The sequence below is a fragment of the Perca fluviatilis genome, chromosome 12, assembly GCF_010015445.1.
Source record: "Perca fluviatilis chromosome 12, GENO_Pfluv_1.0, whole genome shotgun sequence".
NCBI lineage: Eukaryota > Metazoa > Chordata > Actinopteri > Perciformes > Percidae > Perca > Perca fluviatilis.
Genome location: NC_053123.1, coordinates 6,031,298 through 6,051,589, shown reverse-complemented (window position 1 = coordinate 6,051,589; position 20,292 = coordinate 6,031,298). Strand labels below are relative to the sequence as shown.

The 20,292-nt window shown below is 39.9% G+C and overlaps 1 protein-coding gene across 4 annotated transcripts in view; it reads left to right on the top strand.

The window, feature by feature from the left end:
• Window positions 1-20,292, top strand: part of slc4a3 (solute carrier family 4 member 3) — a 95,888-nt gene that overhangs the window by 60,771 nt on the left and 14,825 nt on the right. For all 4 annotated transcript variants that reach the window (XM_039818628.1, XM_039818629.1, XM_039818630.1 and 1 more), the window contains 9 exons: window positions 3,591-3,736; window positions 6,092-6,272; window positions 7,100-7,235; window positions 15,339-15,522; window positions 17,131-17,236; window positions 17,717-17,901; window positions 18,679-18,898; window positions 19,772-19,987; window positions 20,088-20,236. In XM_039818628.1, coding sequence (XP_039674562.1) covers window positions 3,591-3,736; window positions 6,092-6,272; window positions 7,100-7,235; window positions 15,339-15,522; window positions 17,131-17,236; window positions 17,717-17,901; window positions 18,679-18,898; window positions 19,772-19,987; window positions 20,088-20,236 — 1,523 coding nt within the window. The remainder of the gene's footprint in view (window positions 1-3,590; window positions 3,737-6,091; window positions 6,273-7,099; window positions 7,236-15,338; window positions 15,523-17,130; window positions 17,237-17,716; window positions 17,902-18,678; window positions 18,899-19,771; window positions 19,988-20,087; window positions 20,237-20,292) is intronic.

Genomic DNA, 20,292 nt, shown 5'->3' with positions numbered 1-20,292 from the left:
CAGGACAATTGAAGGCAAACATTCTTGTTTTTACAGACCTTTACCACTAGTATCAAAGGGGAACTCCACAGATTGTACACATCACAGTCTGTTTCCAGATGTTGGGCAGATCTACTGCATAAAGCCTTTAGTACAGGGCTGCCAACTTTTCAATTTAGTTTGGAATGAGATAGTAAAATGACTTCAGATTGGACATGGTCATAGTCAGGCTCATCCTGAAGAGGATTACATTAAATATTTTAGCAAACATCTGAAGCAATAGATTTCATGAGATTTTAAACACGAGGACATTTTCTGTGTTGTGTATTTTGAGGTGGTTTCCCTTTAATTTTCAAAAAGGACTGTGCAGTAAAATAACTTCAATTTTGACACGGTCATAGTCAGGGTCAATCTGAACAAACTTACATTGAAACATTGACAGCAAACCTCTGAAGGAAGACATTTAATTATTTTAGAGAGTTCAAAGGTGGTGGCAAGCTTTGTATCATGATGACTTTATATGGAACAAACATTTATAGCTAGATTTAAGATACTTTGGTTAAAAATATGTTGCAAATCTGAGTTGTACAACATTTGGATTTCACTCAGGCCAAGAGCACAAAGAAACAGAAAATGAGATATGTGGACAGCAATGTACCTGGCAAGCAAACAAATTCCATCATGATTTTTGATAATGAAGGGATTTTGGTCATTCTTGGGATTTGTTTGATTTCTAAAATGGACATTTGATCAGTGTAATCAAAATGAGGTGGATAGTATAGCTGATTTGTTTTCTTCAGAATAAATATAATCTAGAACATGTGTGTCTTATTGTTGACCCAAGTAATCAGTCAAGACCAGTCCTGTTAAAGGAACACGCCAACTTATTGGGAATTTATCTTATTCACCGTAACCCCCAGAGTAAGACAAGTCGCTACATACCCTTCTCATCTCCGTGCGTGCTGTAACGCTGTCTGACGGCTCCAGCTTTAGCTTAGCCCAGCACAGATCCTGCAGGTAACTGGTTCCAACTAGCCTACTGCTCCGAATTGTGACAAAAGTGACAAAATAACGCCAACATGTTCCTATTTACATGTTGTGATTTGTAGAGTCACAGCGTGTACAAAAAACAACGTAACATGAGACACAGCCATCTTCTAACCGTAAACAAACCGGGAACTATATTCTCAGACAGGCTTGCTGCGAGCATATCACTCCGCCCAAGTACTATATTCTTCCGCCTGAGAATATAGTTCCCGGTTTGTTTACGGTTAGAAGACGGCTGTGTCTCATGTTACGTTTTTTAGCCTTCTACATCACAACATGTAAATTTTATTAACGTTGCCAATCGCAATGAAAGCAGTAGGATTGTTGGAACCAGTTACTACCTGTTCTGTTATGGCTGATGCCGCTGGAGACGTCAGACAGCTTTACAGCACGCACGGAGATGAGAAGGGTATGTATGGACTTATCTAACTCTGGGGGTTACGGTGAATAAGCTAAATTCCCAATAAGTCGGCGTGTTCCTTTAAGTCCCGTCACAGAAAAAAGCCCAAGGGTTTGTCCTCCAGCTTACTACAAAAGAAATAATAATCCAATGTCTATGAATGTGCAACAAGGATCTACATTTACATTAAAGAAAAAATGTGTGGGTAGACTTGGCATTGCCTTTTAAAGGCTGTATCTGTGATAGCTTACTAAATTGACTCCAATTAATTTTTTTTTGCATAGTATATAGTGTATTTGTACGTATTTACATGTGTTTATGTGTGGATTTTGCAGAAAGTGCATGTTAGCCACGGAGATTTGGAAAATTTCTAAATCAACATTGTGCAAAGCTGTTGGTACCACAGGAAACTACTCAGAGATTTAAACATGATGTGTGGTATTGTTGGATTATAATAACAAAAGTAATGCTGTTCACACTTAGCTGTAGATGGTTCAAGTATTTTGGTATTTTAAACATGGGGGGCTTAAGATAAAAAGGCCTTAGCCCCTGTCAAACACCAGTTCCAGAGGAGGAAGAGGAACAAAATTAGTCAAGGCAGCTTCATTTATATAGCACATTTCCGCAACAAGGCAATTCAAAGTGCTTTACATAAAACGTAAAAAAAAAACAATTAAGAAGAATATAAAAACAGGTCAAATAGAATAGGCCAGGTATGAAGTACAATAATAAAAGTTACAGTGGAGTGTAAGAAATGAACAATTACTTTAAAAAAGCAGCTTCAAACAGAAAAGTCTTCAGCCTTGATTCAAAAGAAGTGAAAGTTGCAGCGGACCTGCAGTTTTCTGGGAGTTTGTTCCAGATATGTGGTGCATATCTGTGGTGGTCCGTGGCCCGTGCCCTGCCCTTTGGTGAACAAATCAGCTCATCCACATCAGCCGGAGCAGTTCATACAAGGATGGCCTTCAGAGCTTCTCCCTTGGGAGACTCACTAGGATGAAATACAGCCTAACTTCATCTTGATTTCCATTTCACCCTGTTTCCTTGAGGAAGGCATGACGCAGCAGAATGGAACGCTCGTTACAGTTTTATGAACACACACACTCTCGCTCACTCACCTCCACTTTGGTTACCACCGGCTGCTCATTTAAAGATGAAAAAAAGACAGTGTTTATCGTTGGACAGTATGAGTGGTCAACAGCAGTTCCAGACTGAATGCAAATATCAGTTTCTAATCTGTCCCCCAGATCTTTGCCGTGACCTTAAATACACCAACCCCATGTCATAACTTAACCATTACTATAACCTAATACAGTACCTACCCATAATCCCTAATTGCTGCCTGGAAAGTGTTAAATCAGTCCAAACACTCGGGTATGCTTTGGAAAATAGTTGACAGAAATATAAATACACCTGATTTGCACAACTACTGATATTTTCCTTTAATCCATCCATGTATTTCTTAAGTTATACCTAAATGTCACCAAATACCTACATTTGACCACATCTGTATGAAAACACATACTGGGCCTGGAATTATTCATTAGTCACAATGTTGCCAAATCATAATCATTACCTCAAATCATGTAAGTCATAATTTGCCACTCGCTTAACACATTTTCCACACAGGTGGTTAGCTTTTTACTTTGCATTTCCCAGTTCCTGTATCCAAATGAAGTGACCCCACAAGCCTCCCACTGTTTTACATGGCAAATGACACAGGTCCTCACTGTAATGAAAAGACCTCCTCATTATGCTCAATTGAATCACATCTGATTTGTGGGGGAAGGAAATTGAAAATGAAATTAACTCTTTTTGAACTGACAAATGTCTGGGGACAAAACCACCTCATCTGTAACACTTCCACTTGGCGTACATAGATTCTCGCTCACCCATGGAGCTGTTGCCTTCTGTTTTTGGATGTTCTGCTGTCAGCTGGAAACTTAAACAGACATACAAATAAGATTTCAGATTTTCCAGCACGGAGCACATTTTCTGAGTTATGTTGTATTTGTAACACAGTCCTTAAAAGAGCATTTCAGCCTACAGAGTGCAGCTCGTTAGGTTGGTTTCTGAATTACTCCTACAGAAATCTAGACATCATGATTTTGCAATGTTGATCTTTTGCATTTTCTTTTGTCTTAAAACACTTGTGGCTGTCCAGGTCACAGATTTGAGGACAACCCTGGCGTGAGACGCCACCTGGTGAAGAAGTCCTCACGATGTCTGGTGACCCGAGGCAGCAACAGTTCCATACCACTGAGCAGCCTGAAGAAGAAGAAGAGAGCAGCAGATAAGAAAACACACGAGGTTTGCAGCACACTTTGTTCCCCCTACCACAGCTACGTTACTTTGCATTGTGACCACTGGGTGAACAATTCAATAGAGCTCATCAGTGTTGTTCCGGAAGTGACAATCCCGTTCATTTTCTCCATTAGGATTTTGATTATCAGCCATAATGTCTAAACCATCCAAGGTAGACTGACGACCAGCGACAAGGATGTGAAACAGAACGATTCTGCTCTTATAGAAGCTCGAAGTCCATCTAAAAATCAACTTTGTTTTAAGAAAAACATGTTTTACTCACAGTTTTATGGAGAAAGCGTAACAGCAACTTCTTAGAATTTTGGAATTCAAGGCTAGAGCGAGCTTCTACCATTGACGTCTATGTTAGTTTCTGTACACAGTATTGCACCTTTGCCTTTATGTTATTTTGCCCAGAATGAAAGGTTTTAAAACTCTTTATATAAGCATTTAATGAAACGTCAGTGGAGATATTGAACGGGGAAAAACACTTTGAACGGGAAAAAACACACCGGAACCAGAGCCGTTGAAATAGTGGGCGGTCACTGTTGAGCTCTATATGCAGGCAACATAAAATCATAAGGCTTCTGTTGTTAAAATCATCATCTTTAAAGCAGTATTAATTTCTAGGCCACTTGGGGGCAGAGGATCTACCTTCAAACACAACATCTTATTAAAGGGGATAGTTTTAAAGTGGGGTTTTATGATGCCCCCAGTTTGGAGAAGCTGACAGGAGTACCGACACGGAAGCTAAGCAATGTTCTGCTATGTATGGCGCCACACAGGGAAAAGTATTTTAGCCACCTAATAAATAAATAAATATCAGTTTAAGTGCGTTCTGCATTTAGAATATTTTCACCACTTCACCTTGCTGTCAGACAGCCCTTTCCGAAGGGGAACCGAAGCCGTTATATCCACCTATCCTCGCTTCAAAGCCACCAGTCTCCTTTGACATTTTACCTGGCAGTACACAGGAATTGCTGGTCTACAGCTGGGGCTGTCTGACGGAAAGGTAAAGCGATGACTTAAATGGATTGTGATTTATTTTTTTAGGTGGCTAAAATATGTTCTTTCTGCTGCCCTCATCCACAGCTGACCGCCATCTACCCTACCCTAACCCTTTAAGTTGTTTTGGTGAACGTGTTAACTTCAAAATATGTATTTTCACAGCATTCATTTGGAGTGGTGTTTCAGGTCCCCCAACAAATGTATGTCCAATATTCAATCTCCTTGTTGCTCTGGTTTGGTCTCCACCACCTCCTGAGGGGAAATCTGGCTATTTAGCTACTAAACTATCCACTATTCGTTTGTCAGCTATTAAGTGCTAGGCAGGTAACGTGAGGGTTTGTCAATGGTGTTGCGCTGAAAACAGCTGCCTAGTGCTGCTAGAAACACGATTGATGAGAGCAGTGCGAGTGAACCAATAAGTCAAAAGTAAAGTTGTGGGCCATGAAACCAAAAACAATGAGCTGAAAGAGGCTACATAGGTCTTATAAAGTTCATGGCTCATGGAGTGTAGTCTTAATTTAAAGCTATAGTGCACAACTTTTTCATATTAATGAACCTCCGTTATATTCAAGCCATTGCCAAATGAGTTAATATAAAGCTAATTAGGACTATCAGCTCCACACAGCTCTCGCTGTATTTCTTAGTATGGCTGTGTTTACAAAATTGTGTCGTCCGGCGACTTTCGTGCGCATAAACTCAAGTGAAGATAATTGTAGAAGTCCATCATGTTTTTTTAATCCTCTGTGTCCTCCTTGATTTGGATAAATGCTACTAGCAGCTGCGTGGGGGTGGTGAACGATCACCGAAGGTTCGCGTCATGTGGATGCGCCGACAGTGTTGTTGTCATTACTTAGAATTCCTCATGGGGGCGACAGAAACTACGCACTATAGCTTTAAGGACACTCATCTTCATTGACCTGATGAGACTTGAATACAAACTTGCTCCTTACAGTATGTTTCACCTCAGTTTGACAGCAAAAATGTCACAAAAACACAAATCACGAGGAATTCTATGTTGAAATGTGACTAAATGTCTCTCCAAACCATTTGGTTATCCTCTCAGTCCAAACCACTCTTGGCTGGATCCAAACCACTCAGCTCAGTTGCTCCCCATAAACATGTGTGTGGACTGTATCCTTGGATTAACTGTCTCTGAATCAGAATTTTCCTGTCAGTATATTATCGTGTTTTGGTTTAAAACTATCCAAGCTAGGTAACAGCCAAACTGGTTGTGCTGGTGTTTTAAAGTAAAATCGTTTGTATAGGTGCTGGCCTCATTGTACTTGATCGGAGCGAGAAGGGGAATCTCCACAGCTTTTTAATGGTCACAAGTCTGCTCTGCTTCATCTTCAGTTGTTTGTAGAGCTGAACGAGCTAATTGTGGATAAGGACCATGAAATGCGTTGGAAGGAGCGGGCCCGCTGGATCAAGTTTGAGGAGGATGTGGAGGAGGAGACAGACCGCTGGGGCAAACCACATGTGGCCTCCCTCTCCTTCCGCAGCTTGCTGGAGCTCCGCCGCACCATCACACACGGTAAACAGCTTCTTCTGCATGCATACAGCTAGGCAGATGTTCACATCTTATGGTTTACGTACAGTACAGGCCAAAAGTTTGGACACACCTTCTCATTCAATGTGTTTCTTTATTTTCATGACTATTTACATTGTAGATTCTCACTGAAGGCATCAAAACTATGAATGAACACATATGGAATTATGTACTTAACAAAAAAGTGTGAAATAACTGAAAACATGTCTTATATTTTAGATTCTTCAAAGTAGCCACCCTTTTTTTTGATAACTCTGCAAACCCTTGGTGTTCTCTCAATGAGCTTCATGAGGTAGTCACCTGAAATGGTTTTCACTTCACAGGTGTGCTTTGTCAGGGTTAATTAGTGGAATTTTTTCCCTTATTAATAAAAAATGAAAGGGTGGCTATTTTGAAGAATCTAAAATATAAGACATGTTTTCAGTTATTTCACACTTTTTTGTTAAGTACATAATTCCATGTGTTCATTCATAGTTTTGATGCCTTCAGTGAGAATCTACAATGTAAATAGTCATGAAAATAAAAAGGAAACGCATTGAATGAGAAGGTGTGTCCAAACTTTTGGCCTGTACTGTATGTGCAGCTGAAATAAAAAAAAAAGATAAACATGGCATACAAAAAGAAGAAAAACTCATCCAGTGTGTTTTGGGCTAAATTTCTCAAGAACAATATTTATATATATAAAACATATAAACAATATTTAGACATGCAAAATGTTCTCCCCCATTTAGCCAAGCGCTGGATGTGAATACTTTTGAAGGAATCTGATTATTAGCAGCCACTTATTATCTTCCTGTACCTTCCTTCCCTAGGTGCCATCCTTCTGGACCTGGAGCAGAACTCTCTGCCCGGGATCGTCCATCTGGTGGTGGAGACGATGATCATCTCTGATCAGATCAGAGCCGAGGACAGAGCCGGTGTTCTCCGGGCTCTGCTTCTCAAACACAGGTCAGAAATCAGGCCAGCATCACTTTAGTATTTAAAAGACATCTAATTTATTGTACCTTTTTTCAAAGACAACATATGTTTCTGTACACAGTGGGTTAAACAAATATTTCAATGTACCTGAGGCTGCCTTATAAAGTTCAACTTGGTCAGGCTCTCTTTGACTCAGCTCCACTAAACCTGATATTAACAATTCTCAAAACCATTGTCATGAAGCTGGTCATAGAGCCAACTGTTATGGAAGTATTGCAGGAGTATAAAATGCATACACACAAAGCTGTGGAGAGAATTGAAAGTGGTGTATGTGCAGGAATCAGGTTCTTCAGGATTTAACTAATTGAACATAAGTATGTTAAAGAGGCTGCACTGATCCAGTCCCTGTCAGGAATGCTGTCAAATAATTTCAACACAATTAATACAGTGTTTCCCATAGGATTTTTTCCAGGGGGTGGGGGGGGTTGGTGACTCTGCCCCAAAAAGTTGTTGAGCGGGTTGGCTATTGGGCTATTGGGGTGCTGCGGGTGGTAGTGTTGCTGAATAAATAAAAGCAACATTGATTTACACATCATACAACTATTTATGAGCGTGTCCAAACACTTAACTGTGTGACCACTAGCACAATTGTGGTGTAGTGCACATCATTTTTGAAAATAAATAAAAACAACATTGATTGACACATCACACAACTATTTAGTGTGTAGTTTAGTTAGTAACAGTTGAAAATAGGGGCAAAGTTGCGCGACTTTGGCTACATTGAACGTGTAACGGTATGCGAACCGTAAGCGGCGCGGATGTGCCACGGAATCTATCTATCTATCGTTTAACTGGCTACACCAGCTGCGCACACACGGCGTAGGATTGTGCGTTTCACTGGCAAGACGGAGAGCTTTTGCTTCGGGGGTTGTTGTTTCTTCAGTTTTTTGGAGCTGGCACAGCGCTGTGAAAACGTCAATCTACTGGCATGCTGTTATCAGAGGACGCAGGTGAGGGAAACAAGAAATAGAAACAGAAACTCTCAAAATGAAACTGCCAATACGGTCATTCACAGTCATTAAGTCGTTTCCTGTGTATCGGTAGTTTAATTTAAAAGAAATAACGACAGTTCATGATCCATTTCTATGTAAAAGGGCCGCACACACCTTGCGTAAAAAATTAAATAGAAGACTTATGTGGTATGGGAAACACTACAGTGCCTTGCGAAAGTATTCGGCCCCCTTGAACGTTTCAACCTTTTGCCACATTTCAGGCCTCAAACATAAAGATATAAAACTGTAATTTTTTGTGAAGAATCAACAACAAGTGGGTCCCAATTATGAAGTGGAACGAAATTCATTGGCTATTTCAAACTTTTTTAACAAATAAAAAACTGAAAAAGTGGGCGTGCAAAATTATTCAGCCCCTTTACTTTCAGTGCAGCAAACTCTCCTCAGAAGTTCAGTGAGGATCTCTGAATGATCCAATGTTGACCTAAATGACTAATGATGATAAATAGAATCCAGCTGTGTGTAATCAAGTCTCCGTATAAATGCACCTGCTCTGTGATAGTCTCAGAGGTCCGTGTAAAGCGCAGAGAGCATCATGAAGAACAAGGAACACACCAGGCAGGTCCGAGATACTGTTGTGGAGAAGTTTAAAGCCGGATTTGGATACAAAAAGATTTCCCAAACTTTAAACATCCCAAGGAGCACTGTGCAAGCGATAATATTGAAATGGAAGGAGTATCAGACCACTACAAATCTACGAAGACCCGGCCGTCCCTCTAAACTTTCAGCTCATACAATGAGAAGACTGATCAGAGATGCAGCCAAGAGGCCCATGATCACTCTGGATGAACTGCAGAGATCTACAGCTGAGGTGGGAGACTCTGTCCATAGGACAACAATCAGTCGTATACTGCACAAATCTGGCCTTTATGGAAGAGTGGCAAGAAGAAAGCCATTTCTTAAAGATATCCATAAAAAGTGTCGTTTAAAGTTTGCCAAAAGCCACCTGGGAGACACACCAAACATGTGGAAGAAGGTGCTCTGGTCAGATGAAACCAAAATCAAACTTTTTGGCAACAATGCAAAACGTTATGTTTGGCGTAAAAGCAACACAGCTCATCACCCTGAACACACCATCCCCACTGTCAAACATGGTGGTGGCAGCATCATGGTTTGGGCCTGCTTTTCTTCAGCAGGGACAGGGAAGATGGTTAAAATTGATGGGAAGATGGATGGAGCCAAATACAGGACCATTCTGGAAGAAAACCTGATGGAGTCTGCAAAAGACCTGAGACTGGGACGGAGATTTGTCTTCCAACAAGACAATGATCCAAAACATAAAGCAAAATCTACAATGGAATGGTTCACAAATAAACATATCCAGGTGTTAGAATGGCCAAGTCAAAGTCCAGACCTGAATCCAATCGAGAATCTGTGGAAAGAACTGAAAACTGCTGTTCACAAACGCTCTCCATCCAACCTCACTGAGTTCGAGCTGTTTGGCAAGGAGGAATGGGCAAAAATGTCAGTCTCTCGATGTGCAAAACTGATAGAGACATACCCCAAGCGACTTACAGCTGTAATCGCAGCAAAAGGTGGCGCTACAAAGTATTAACTTAAGGGGGCTGAATAATTTTGCACGCCCAATATTTCAGTTTTTTATTTGTTTAAAAGGTTTGAAATATCCAATAAATTTCGTTCCACTTCATGATTGTGTCCCACTTGTTGTTGATTCTTCACAAAAAATTACAGTTTTATATCTTTATGTTTGAGGCCTGAAATGTGGCAAAAGGTCGAAAAGTTCAAGGGGGCCGAATACTTTCGCAAGGCACTGTATGTAATGTAACATTACTTTTGATTTATACCTTATACTGACAACCACTTCTGCTATTTGCTAGAAATCATGGAAAGTATTGATACTTGTACTAATATCGCCAGCCTTATCGTGTCACTTTAATGTGAACACTATTTCTGACTTATAGTTGTTTTATGAGGACGTTCTACTTTTCTATGTTTTTATAAGTTTGATCTGAAAGCCTGAACTAGAACTCCTACATGCAGTTTTGGTCTGTGTTAGTTACCATGACACAGATCTTTTAATAACAAAGTTGGATGACTCTAGTTGTTTCTTTATCTATGTATGAACCGACCTGTCAGTGTATGGCAGTGTGGATGCAGCTTTGTTTACATTTTGATCATGGGTTGTAGGTATGGCAGCATGAAAACTAAAATCCTAGCCCTCTTCCTCCTCCTCATTTATCATCAAACTCAGGGGAACTGAACAGGGAAATTCCAAATTATGACATTTAACAACACTTCATCTGGTGTACTTCCCCGGGGTTGACTAAGTTACAAATCTTAATACTGTGCTGTAGCTGCACTGGGTCTTAAAGCCTAGACCTTCAGATTAAAAGTATGTGTGAACCACCCTGGCCCTTTGATCTCTGCCTGTTAAGATCTTTGCTTTCTCAGTCAGACTTACTTCTATTTCATACACAAAAGAGGGTTTCAACCTGATGCTCAAAACTACACACCAAGATTGAAAATATAGTGATAGAGGCATTATAAAAACATCCTTTCTAACAATTGTGTTAACCTTTCATAAACCTAGGTTCATTATGTGTCTAACATGTTTGGTTTGAGATGAGGCAGACTTAAAACCCAGGATTTAAGATGAAAGGAGACTGGCTAAGCACGAGGCTATTTGGGTGTCTTCATTCCAAAAGGTTTCCTGTTTCTCAACAACAGGGTCAGTTGTTATTTTAGCCTTTGAGCTTTTTGGTGCTTAGTTGTTTCTGCATGAGCAGGTTTTTTCCAGCTCGCCCAGTCAGACACAGTTGGTTTCAAGTTTGATGATGTCAAACCAGCAGAAGTATATGTGTGTAGATTTCTAGAGGGGATGTTATCATGGCACACAATGACTTGTTTTTAGGTGTCAGGTTCTCAATTCAAAACGGAATGACCGACCAGTGCTTACCCACAGCAAAGCCAAATTCTCATGCTCACAAAACACCAGAGGGGATAGTTACATCACATCCTGCACTCTGCTAAATATAAAGTCAAATAAACACAAGCATGTGGCTGTGTAATAGATGTGACATGTCATATCCACACTATCTCTAGCTCTCTCAAACGGTGCCCACTTATTGATCGGCCATTGCATTAACACACATGGCTAATGGAACAGTGCTCTACACATAGTGCATTATATAGATCTTAAACAGTTACATAACCTAAAAAACCTGCGTTACCTAAATGTCGGCTGTCAAATGGAATTACCAGAGGAAAGATAAGCCACGCCTGTACAAATGAGGTTTGTCATTCTCGCTCTTTCCCCAGTTCGGTTTAGTTAGAATTTTTTTTTTTTTACTATTTGTGTCTTTTGGTCAGCCTGTCAATCATTACTGTTACTATTGGATGGATTGGCATACAATTTTATTCAGACATTTAAGGTCCCCCTGATGAAGTCCACTTAATGAAATAATCCCCTGACTCTTCCTCTAGCTCTACCAATAGGTCAACAATTTCACCTATACTGTGACATATTTCAACATCTACTAGGTGGATTGGCACAAAAGTTGGTTTGGACATTCATAGTTGCCAGGCGATAAATCCTAAAACCTATGGAACTCCCCTGACCTTTCCTCTAGCGCCACCAGCAGGTTGACATTGGGTAAATTGTCATTTCATTTGGTTGGTTTGTCATTTTTGTAATGGCCAATGCTCTTAAAAAATGACAAACGGTCCCATTAGCCTTAGCTGTACTTGGTGTTTAGTGCTAGTTAGCAAATGTTAGCATGCTAACCCACTGATCTAAGTTACTGGACATAGTAAACATTATACTGCTAAACACAAGCTTGTTAACATTGTCATTGTGAGCATGTTAGCATGCTGATATTAGCATTTGGCCAACAGAGAAGCTAGCATGTCGACTCATTTGTCATTATATCATTATTTATTAACTATTTTGGAGCTTTTGATATTGATTTAGAGATTGGTATACATGATTCCTTAGGAGATGGAGGTTACCCAGTTGTCGTAGAATTTCTTTTTAGCACTTTTCAGACTTCTTGTCTATGTTGGCTTAAAAGTTCTCTTGTCATGTAAAAACATTGAAAGCTCCAGAACAGCTACTACGTGGGCCTTGGGGTGAGATAGTTTTGACAACTGTTGTTGCAAAGGTCAAGAAAAAAACGTTCACTTATACCTGTTTTAGTTTTCCAAGGAACTCATCTTGGCCTTATGTCTCTGTATACAGCTCTGCTCAGCCACTGGTCCGGCATTCTCTGTCTGGCTCCCCCTCTGTTAAACCAGAATGGTACAGTCTGGGTTTGATCAGTTACAGTTTTATTGCATGGACAATGCATCGGTGTGATGACGCTTTAAAAGTTTGGATTAGGCAATAGATTATGGCAAATAATTCAATATTACTAACATTGTGGTGACAAAATGTGTTGTTTCACTCAAACCTAACGGGATGGATTTTGCACACGCAAAGCGACACAACAGATGCACATGAAAATAATCTGGCCAGCGGACATTGTTAGCAGCAGGCCATCGTGCGATCATTCCATCTTTCACAGCCTTTCCACATAAAGTCCCAGCATGTCACTGGCTGCTTCCACAGGGGAGAAAAACGACTCTGTCATTAGAGTCATCACCGGTCTGAGATATCCAATTTATGACGTGGAAGGAAACACATTAAGATGCTGCTAAAATGTAGCTCATCGCTTACTCAGACCACTTTAAAGATCCTCTGGAAACGGCTGAAGCACAATTCACTTCAGTGTCACACCTCGTTCTTTTGTCTCGTGGCGCCGTCGCATCCAACTTGGGCGCCGTCTTATTGGACCGTGTTGGCCTAATGAGGTGATGTCACCACTGGACTGAGCAGTGATGTAATGAAGCAGTGTTCAAAATCTTGGCTGGTGTGACAAACTAAAAACGTCTCTGTGAGAGGGAGAGAAATGTGCTTACACTCACATGCACAAAAGCACAGCTAATAAGGCTACACAGATTAGTCTCCGGCTGTTTTTTTTTTATGTTCTATTGCAAATACCACGTTTTGAAAAATTACAGTGTCAGCACAGATTTTCTCGTAGGAGATTTTATTTTTTATTTTTATCATCTCTTTATTTTGGGAGAGTGTACAACCATCAGCAAACCATACATGGAATGTCCCCATATCCCCCGTCCCATCCACCCCCAAACTCCCACGAAACCCATTAACACATGCATACATTCATACATACAAGCACACATATATACACAGACAAATAATTTAAAAAAAAATTACAACAAAAAAACATTACAAATCATAGCATCATTGTATTATCATTGTTGACAACCTTTAAAAAAAGCCCTTGAAACTAGGAATCAACGGGAACTAGAAGTCCATGAAAAATATCACCACGATTACATTTTTCCAAAGTTAGTTTCTCTTACGGTAAAAATTGTGACACTGATCCAAAAGCAACTTGGAGGTTGCCATAGATAAATTTTTCCCAAAAAAGTAATATACATTTCTTTGCAAAGTATGTTATAATAATTAATATTCTACTTTTTTTTATCTAACTGAAAATCTGGGAAATCATTTAATAAACACAGACAAAGGTTTACCTCACATCGTAGGAGATTTCTAATTCGCCCAAATGGAAAGGTAGTTAAGATTTGGAAGGATTTTGCGAATGACTTTTCTAACTAATGAGCTGAATTGCAACTGCATGAGGTACAGCTCTTTAACATGTCGAATGAACAGAAGGTAAATTAGGTGAACAAGAATCACAGCTGTGATTGTCATTTCTAGAATCCAAATGATCCTGCAGCCCTCTTAATTAAGAACATAACATTTGAGCTTCGGAACAGTAAGTAGCTTGACAAAATTATCGTAATCATTAGCAGCTGAAAGAGATCCACGGCAACTCGTCCAACTCCATTTGTTGATGAAGGCCATAAGATGACTTAAAAGCCTAAGTGGACCTTGAGTGTTAAGAATAAGGGTGTTACTGATATACAGTATCTATGAATGAAATGAAAGTACAATGTTGTGTTGCTGCCCCCTGTCACTCTGCACCTGTTGGGCTTCCACCATAGTGCTACAATGGTTTGGGTTTTGCTTTGAATGACTGAAGCTAAGGTAAAGTCTCTTTAGAGTCATTTCGGTAACGTCTGTCAGATAAAGCGGAAATGAAACTTGGAATGTTAAGTCTTATTTAAACATAATAAAGAACAGTCCTCCCAGTACCAAATGCTTTTTAGCCATGCTAGCAGTGGAACTAGCATGACATTTGCTAAAGACATTTATGATTAGGGCTGGCTATCGTTTAAAACATTACGATACCAGTACCAGTACACTTAAAATGATACCGTTACCTTTTTTTGTACTCAATACCTATGCATTCAGTTGTGTAAAATAGATGGCGCTCTTGGTTTAAAGAAAAAGGCTCAAGGAATTGGATTTCAGTGGGTTTTTAACCGTTTGTTGAACAGAGAACGCCATCTAGCGGGCTCAGAAAATAAAGAAAATGTTTCATGAAGATTCATGAAGCTTCATTTGACTAAAAAAAATTTCTATAGCTGGGTACAAAAAGGAGTAGGTATCGTTTGACTGGAGAAGTTCCGATACTACTTTATACTGGGTTACGTAGGGGGATATATTAAAGGAATCAAATACTGATACCCAGCCCTACTCATGATCCACAGTGGATAAATCCTAAAGACTTTGGTGATCCTTTTATCTAGCACCACAGGCAAGTCAAAGTTTCAAGAACACAGTGAACTTCTTGAAATCACCTGGATGGATTGGCACACAATTTGATGCAGATATTCATGGTTCCAAGAGGTTCTATCATGACCACTTTGCTGATTCCCTGACTTTTCATCTAGCGCCATTGTCAGGTTAACAATTTAATTTGTACTTATCCTACTTTGGTGGATAAAATGAATGGCATTCCCAACAGCATCCGCTGTGCTTTCTGCTAATTAGCAAATGTTAGCATGCTAACACACTAAAACTAAGATGGTGAACATTGCTAAACATCAGCGTGTTAACGTCACTGTGAGCATATTAGCATGCTGAAATTAGCATTTCACTCCAATTCTTTTTCTTTCTTTTTTTCCACAGCCATCCGAGCGATCTGAAACATTTTTTTCACCGCCACCACTCATCCAGCAGTCTTCATGGCAGCTTCAATCACAACAACGTCCCAGACACCAATCTGCCGCTGGTGGCCGAAGAGCAGGAGGAGCACCCAGATAGCAAAGGGCCGGTATACGACCCAAAGCAAGACGTCTTTGTCACCCTGTTTGTAAGTTTCCTCGTTTTTTTTCCCATTTGCCTATTTATTTGCCCTTCACTCTCAGTCTTGTATAAAGTACTTAAAAGCAATACTTGAGTACAAGTACCAGAAAATGACTTTGGTAGAAGTAAGTTTTACTTGAGTAAAAAATCTTAAAGTATCTGACATTTACTGTACTTAAGTATCAAAACTAATTTTCTGATATTAAATATACTTAATTATAAGAAGTAAAAGTAAAAAAAAAACATGATTATTAACTTTATTGTGGCTTCCTTATAGTAAAGCATAGTATTCAGGGTTTCCACGCCTTCTTAAACATCAAATTCAAAGTCTGACATTAACAAAGAGGAAAAACAGAAACAGAATTTTCATTCTTTTGTGAGGAAGAATCTTTCACTCCAGCGTACGAAAACATTTCTTGCAAATACGGCCACATTATCTTCACCACTGTCGTCGGGGTAGTCGTTGTCTGTTACGTTGGTGCCAGAGCTTGCATCAGGTGCTTCTATGACGCTATCAATTATGCTTCCTTCTCTTCTTTAGTTTTGGCACTTGGCAACAAACAGGCATTACGTCACAAACTGGAATGGAGCGTGCATTAACTTACAATCTAGGAGCAATGATTTGCCAAACCTCTTTTTGCAGTCTAACAAATTTCTTCTGATGTTTTTTGTAGTAACGAATAACAAAGATGCTTAGGGGAAATGTAACAGAGTAAAAGTATACATTTTTATGTGTTTTTTTAAAAGTAAAAGTTACCAGAAATATAAATAATGAAGTGAAGTACAGATACATGAAAATTCTACTTAAGTACAGTAACAAACTATTTGTCCTTTACAGCCCTTTACTCTACAGCTTTATTCTTCACACATTTGCATGTTGTGTCAATTCGAGAAGCTGGTGACCGAGATCTGAAAGATAGGAGATCTGGGTGATGATAGAAGTTGACAGAGTTGAAACAGTGCAGGCAGACAGCACAGTAAATATGATTTACAAAAAGCCATCGTAAGCGATTAACTAGCTTTGACAAGAAACCACAAGGATAATTGAACTCAGCTATCTAAATGGACAGAGATAAAAGCCACTTTGAGCTGTCTTGTTCCAGTTTATGGTTTGCATTAAGTTCCAAGAATCAGCAGTAAGTGCAGATTTAAGCGTGATTACATGACATTCCTGATGTGAGGCCTGTGGCTCTTGCATTGTTCTTTGAAACGCCCCTGCATGAGGTCAGAAGTCATGTATGTAGTACTTGAAGTGGGAGAAGGCAAGCCTCTCTGAGCCACATGTGTTGCATTATGTTTTTAGTCAGCTTGCAGGTGTTCCTAGTTAAAGCTTCTTGATGCATTAACTGTGAAAACTTAATGCTACCCGTGGCTTAAAATGTTGGCAAATTCAAAACAGCCTATTAAAAACATTTTGTCCAAACATAAAGAACCATTCATCCAGTTGTGCAGTTTAAAATGAATTGTGAAGGGCCATTAGAAAAATTATTATCCACACACACGTTGCTATTCCCACAAAAAGTTCACATTATTGGTCCCGTGCTACGTTATGGTGTCACATCACGTTGGTCGGGGCAACAATGTGGATAATCTTGGTTCGGTTCTTCCTTCCAAGAAATCTCTCCACCCTCTGCCTCCTGAGAGCCATCCAGCTGCAGCCAGATCGCTGAAACTCCTCGCCAAGATTCCCAAAGATGCCGAAGCTGTCATTGTTTTAGTTGGTAAGCTCCGTGACTTTTGACAAAGTGGATTAGTTTGAGGAATTATGTTTTTTTATTTCTTTTAGAAACTGCTAAGAGATAAATCTGCTTGTTGTTAGTTCTCCATTAGACTGGGCCTCAAATACAGAAATAAAATAATTGAATTAAATCAGTAGAACACCATAGTGTCACCGCTAATGGAACCTACTTCTGTGTGTATTCTACTGTAGTTTGAGGTGTTAACGCTGCTTTGCTAAGCCCCCTGAGGAGTTGGAAAGCCTTCACTGTAAATCTGCAAGATGTCTTGATGTAGCCTTAACAGCAACTTAGCACTATAGAAGATGGCAATGGGTAGGAGGATTCATTTTCCAGATCAACTTCTGTTGAGATATTTCAGAGTAAACCGGTGATGGATGTACCAATAGCCCAAGTCACCCCTTATACAGAGATGTGGAAAACCTCAATCAACTAAACTTTTGGTTCACTGTCTTTTTCTTTCAGGCTGCATGGAGTTTCTGGAGCAGCCGGCCATGGCCTTTGTCAGGTTGAATGAGGCAGTCATTCTGGAGTCCGTCCTGGAGGTCCCCGTCCCTGTCCGCTTTATTTTCGTCCTGCTTGGTCCCACCCAGTCCAACGTGGACTATCATGAGATTGGACGCTCCTTCTCCACTCTCATGTCTGACAAGGTGAATTCATTCAACTTTATTCATACTCGAGGGATAATTGAGGGGCAGCCCTCATGTACAATGGCATGGAGTTACAAAGACAAAGAAAACAACACAGAGAAGGAAGCAACACCATCATAAGAACATAGAAAGACACTAAAACTTTCCGAAATGGAAAAAAAATCCAATATGATAAACAGATCAGGACAATCAGGATGCAAAAGTAATACAACTATGTAAAGCAATTCCAAGTAGAAGTCTGGAGGTCCAATATCAGATTTCTAAAATGTCCAAAAGGCACAAATGAGTTGATTTTAAGTGCTGTGTTTGTTCCACAAGTCAAACCTAAAAGATGTAAACCAACATTTTAATCAGATGATTAAAGGATTGAGTCACAAGAACCAAAGACAACGATGGGTTATGACATTGATACACTCTCAAACATTAAGAATTAGATTTAGGTTTGATATGAATTTAAAATATGCAAACATTAAAGGGGGGTGTATGGGGCATGTGTTTGTAGTTGCTGTTATTCAGTGTTGTGTTGGACATCGAAAATGTATCTATCTTTTTAGCTTTTGTTTACCAATTTTCAATTAACCACAAAGGTCTTGCAAAGTGGACAGCCCAGACAATTCTACCAGTATTATAAAGTCGAGAGAGGAATGGGGAAAAAGATGCACTCACAAAAAAGCTGCTAATCGTCCCCCTCGAAAGGATTTATGAAGCAACCATTTGGATGTATTCATGTTGCATAAATTCATTCTGGTGATGACATTCAATTGTATTTTGTTGCAGAACTTCCATGAGGTGGCCTATTTCGCTGACGACAGACAGGACCTCCTGAATGGTATCAATGAATTCTTGGACTGCAGCATCGTCATTCCACCGTCAGATGTGGAGGGCAAAGACCTCCTGAAGACAGTGGCCGACTTCCAGAAGCAGATGCTGCGCAAGAGAAAGGAAAGAGAACTCAAGAAGCAGCACTCCTCATTGGGAATGGAGCTCAACAATAAAGGTACTCTTGTCAAGTATCTAATAAAAAAAGCCTATTTTTCCAAGCCAAATCCCCATTACTAGGTTTGGAGGACGCACCTCTGATTCTGCAAACCAATGTTAGTCCTGCAATGCAAACATAGGACAACCCCAAAAGTCAGACTACTTTTAAATCACGTGCAGACCATTCCCTGCTTTTGCATTGTTAAAAACATAGATGTGAAATGTTTGAGAGCGACAAATCAGCAACAAAAAAACCCAGAGAAACTGCTGTACTTTTCAGTAAACAAAACTCAAGTAATCTGTTGCTTAGATTGGTAGAAAACCATAAAAGGAACCAACCCAACAATTAGTCCATCCCTTAATACTTTTCCAAATTCCCAGCTGTTCAGGTCCAAGTCTTCCAACTATTGAGGTAAATAAAAAAAAAAAACAGGTCACTAATATATTTTCTATATTTTGTTTTACAGTCATTTCCTGAAGTACCTCAGCACTTTAGTTTTAATGAAATGTCATTTAAGCAGGAGTAAAAAGTGCATTTGTTGGGAACTATTTTCAGACGTGGATTAATACACGTGTTGTCCCTAGTATTTAGGGTAGCAGGGCAGTGTATGTGTGATCAGTTCAACTACAGTGCCCATGCTCATGGTAACAAAGGAACATGTCACCTAGTGCAGCAGATACACAGACAATACTTTAGTTAGTTTTGATCTTTTCATGGGATTTGTTCATAATAAGACAAACGTAGAAGATATAGTGAGTTTGGTGGCGCTCACATTTGCAGTACAGATTGTGCCTTCACTGTCGGTTGTCGACCTATATAGTTGAATATAGACATACATTGTCTATATTGTTATAATATTATGATGTTAGAGCCTGTAACATCTCCCCCCAGAGGTGAGTCCAGAGGAGGAGGAGGAGGAAGACCAGGAGGTTGACCCATTAAAACGCTCAGGGATCCCTTTCGGAGGCCTGATCCACGACATCCGCCGCCGCTACCCGCAGTATGTCAGCGACCTCAAAGATGCATTGGACATGCAGTGCGTTGCCGCCGTCATCTTCATCTACTTTGCTGCGCTGTCGCCCACTATCACCTTTGGAGGCCTGCTGGGTAATCTGGAACTAAAGGAAACAATCCATTTGGATTCCATGTCGTTTTGATACCTGTGCTCTGATTGTGTGTGTGTTTTTGGCTGTTTTTGCACATACAGGAGAAAAAACAGAGGGCATGATGGGAGTGACTGAGCTTATTGTGTCTACTGCAACTCTTGGAGTTATTTTCTCGCTGCTTGGTGGTCAACCCCTCCTCATCATAGGCTTCTCAGGACCCTTACTGGTGTTTGAAGAAGCCTTCTACAAGGTACTGAAAACATACAACTCGTATGATTAGGGATGTTTTGATTCTACAGGGGAAAT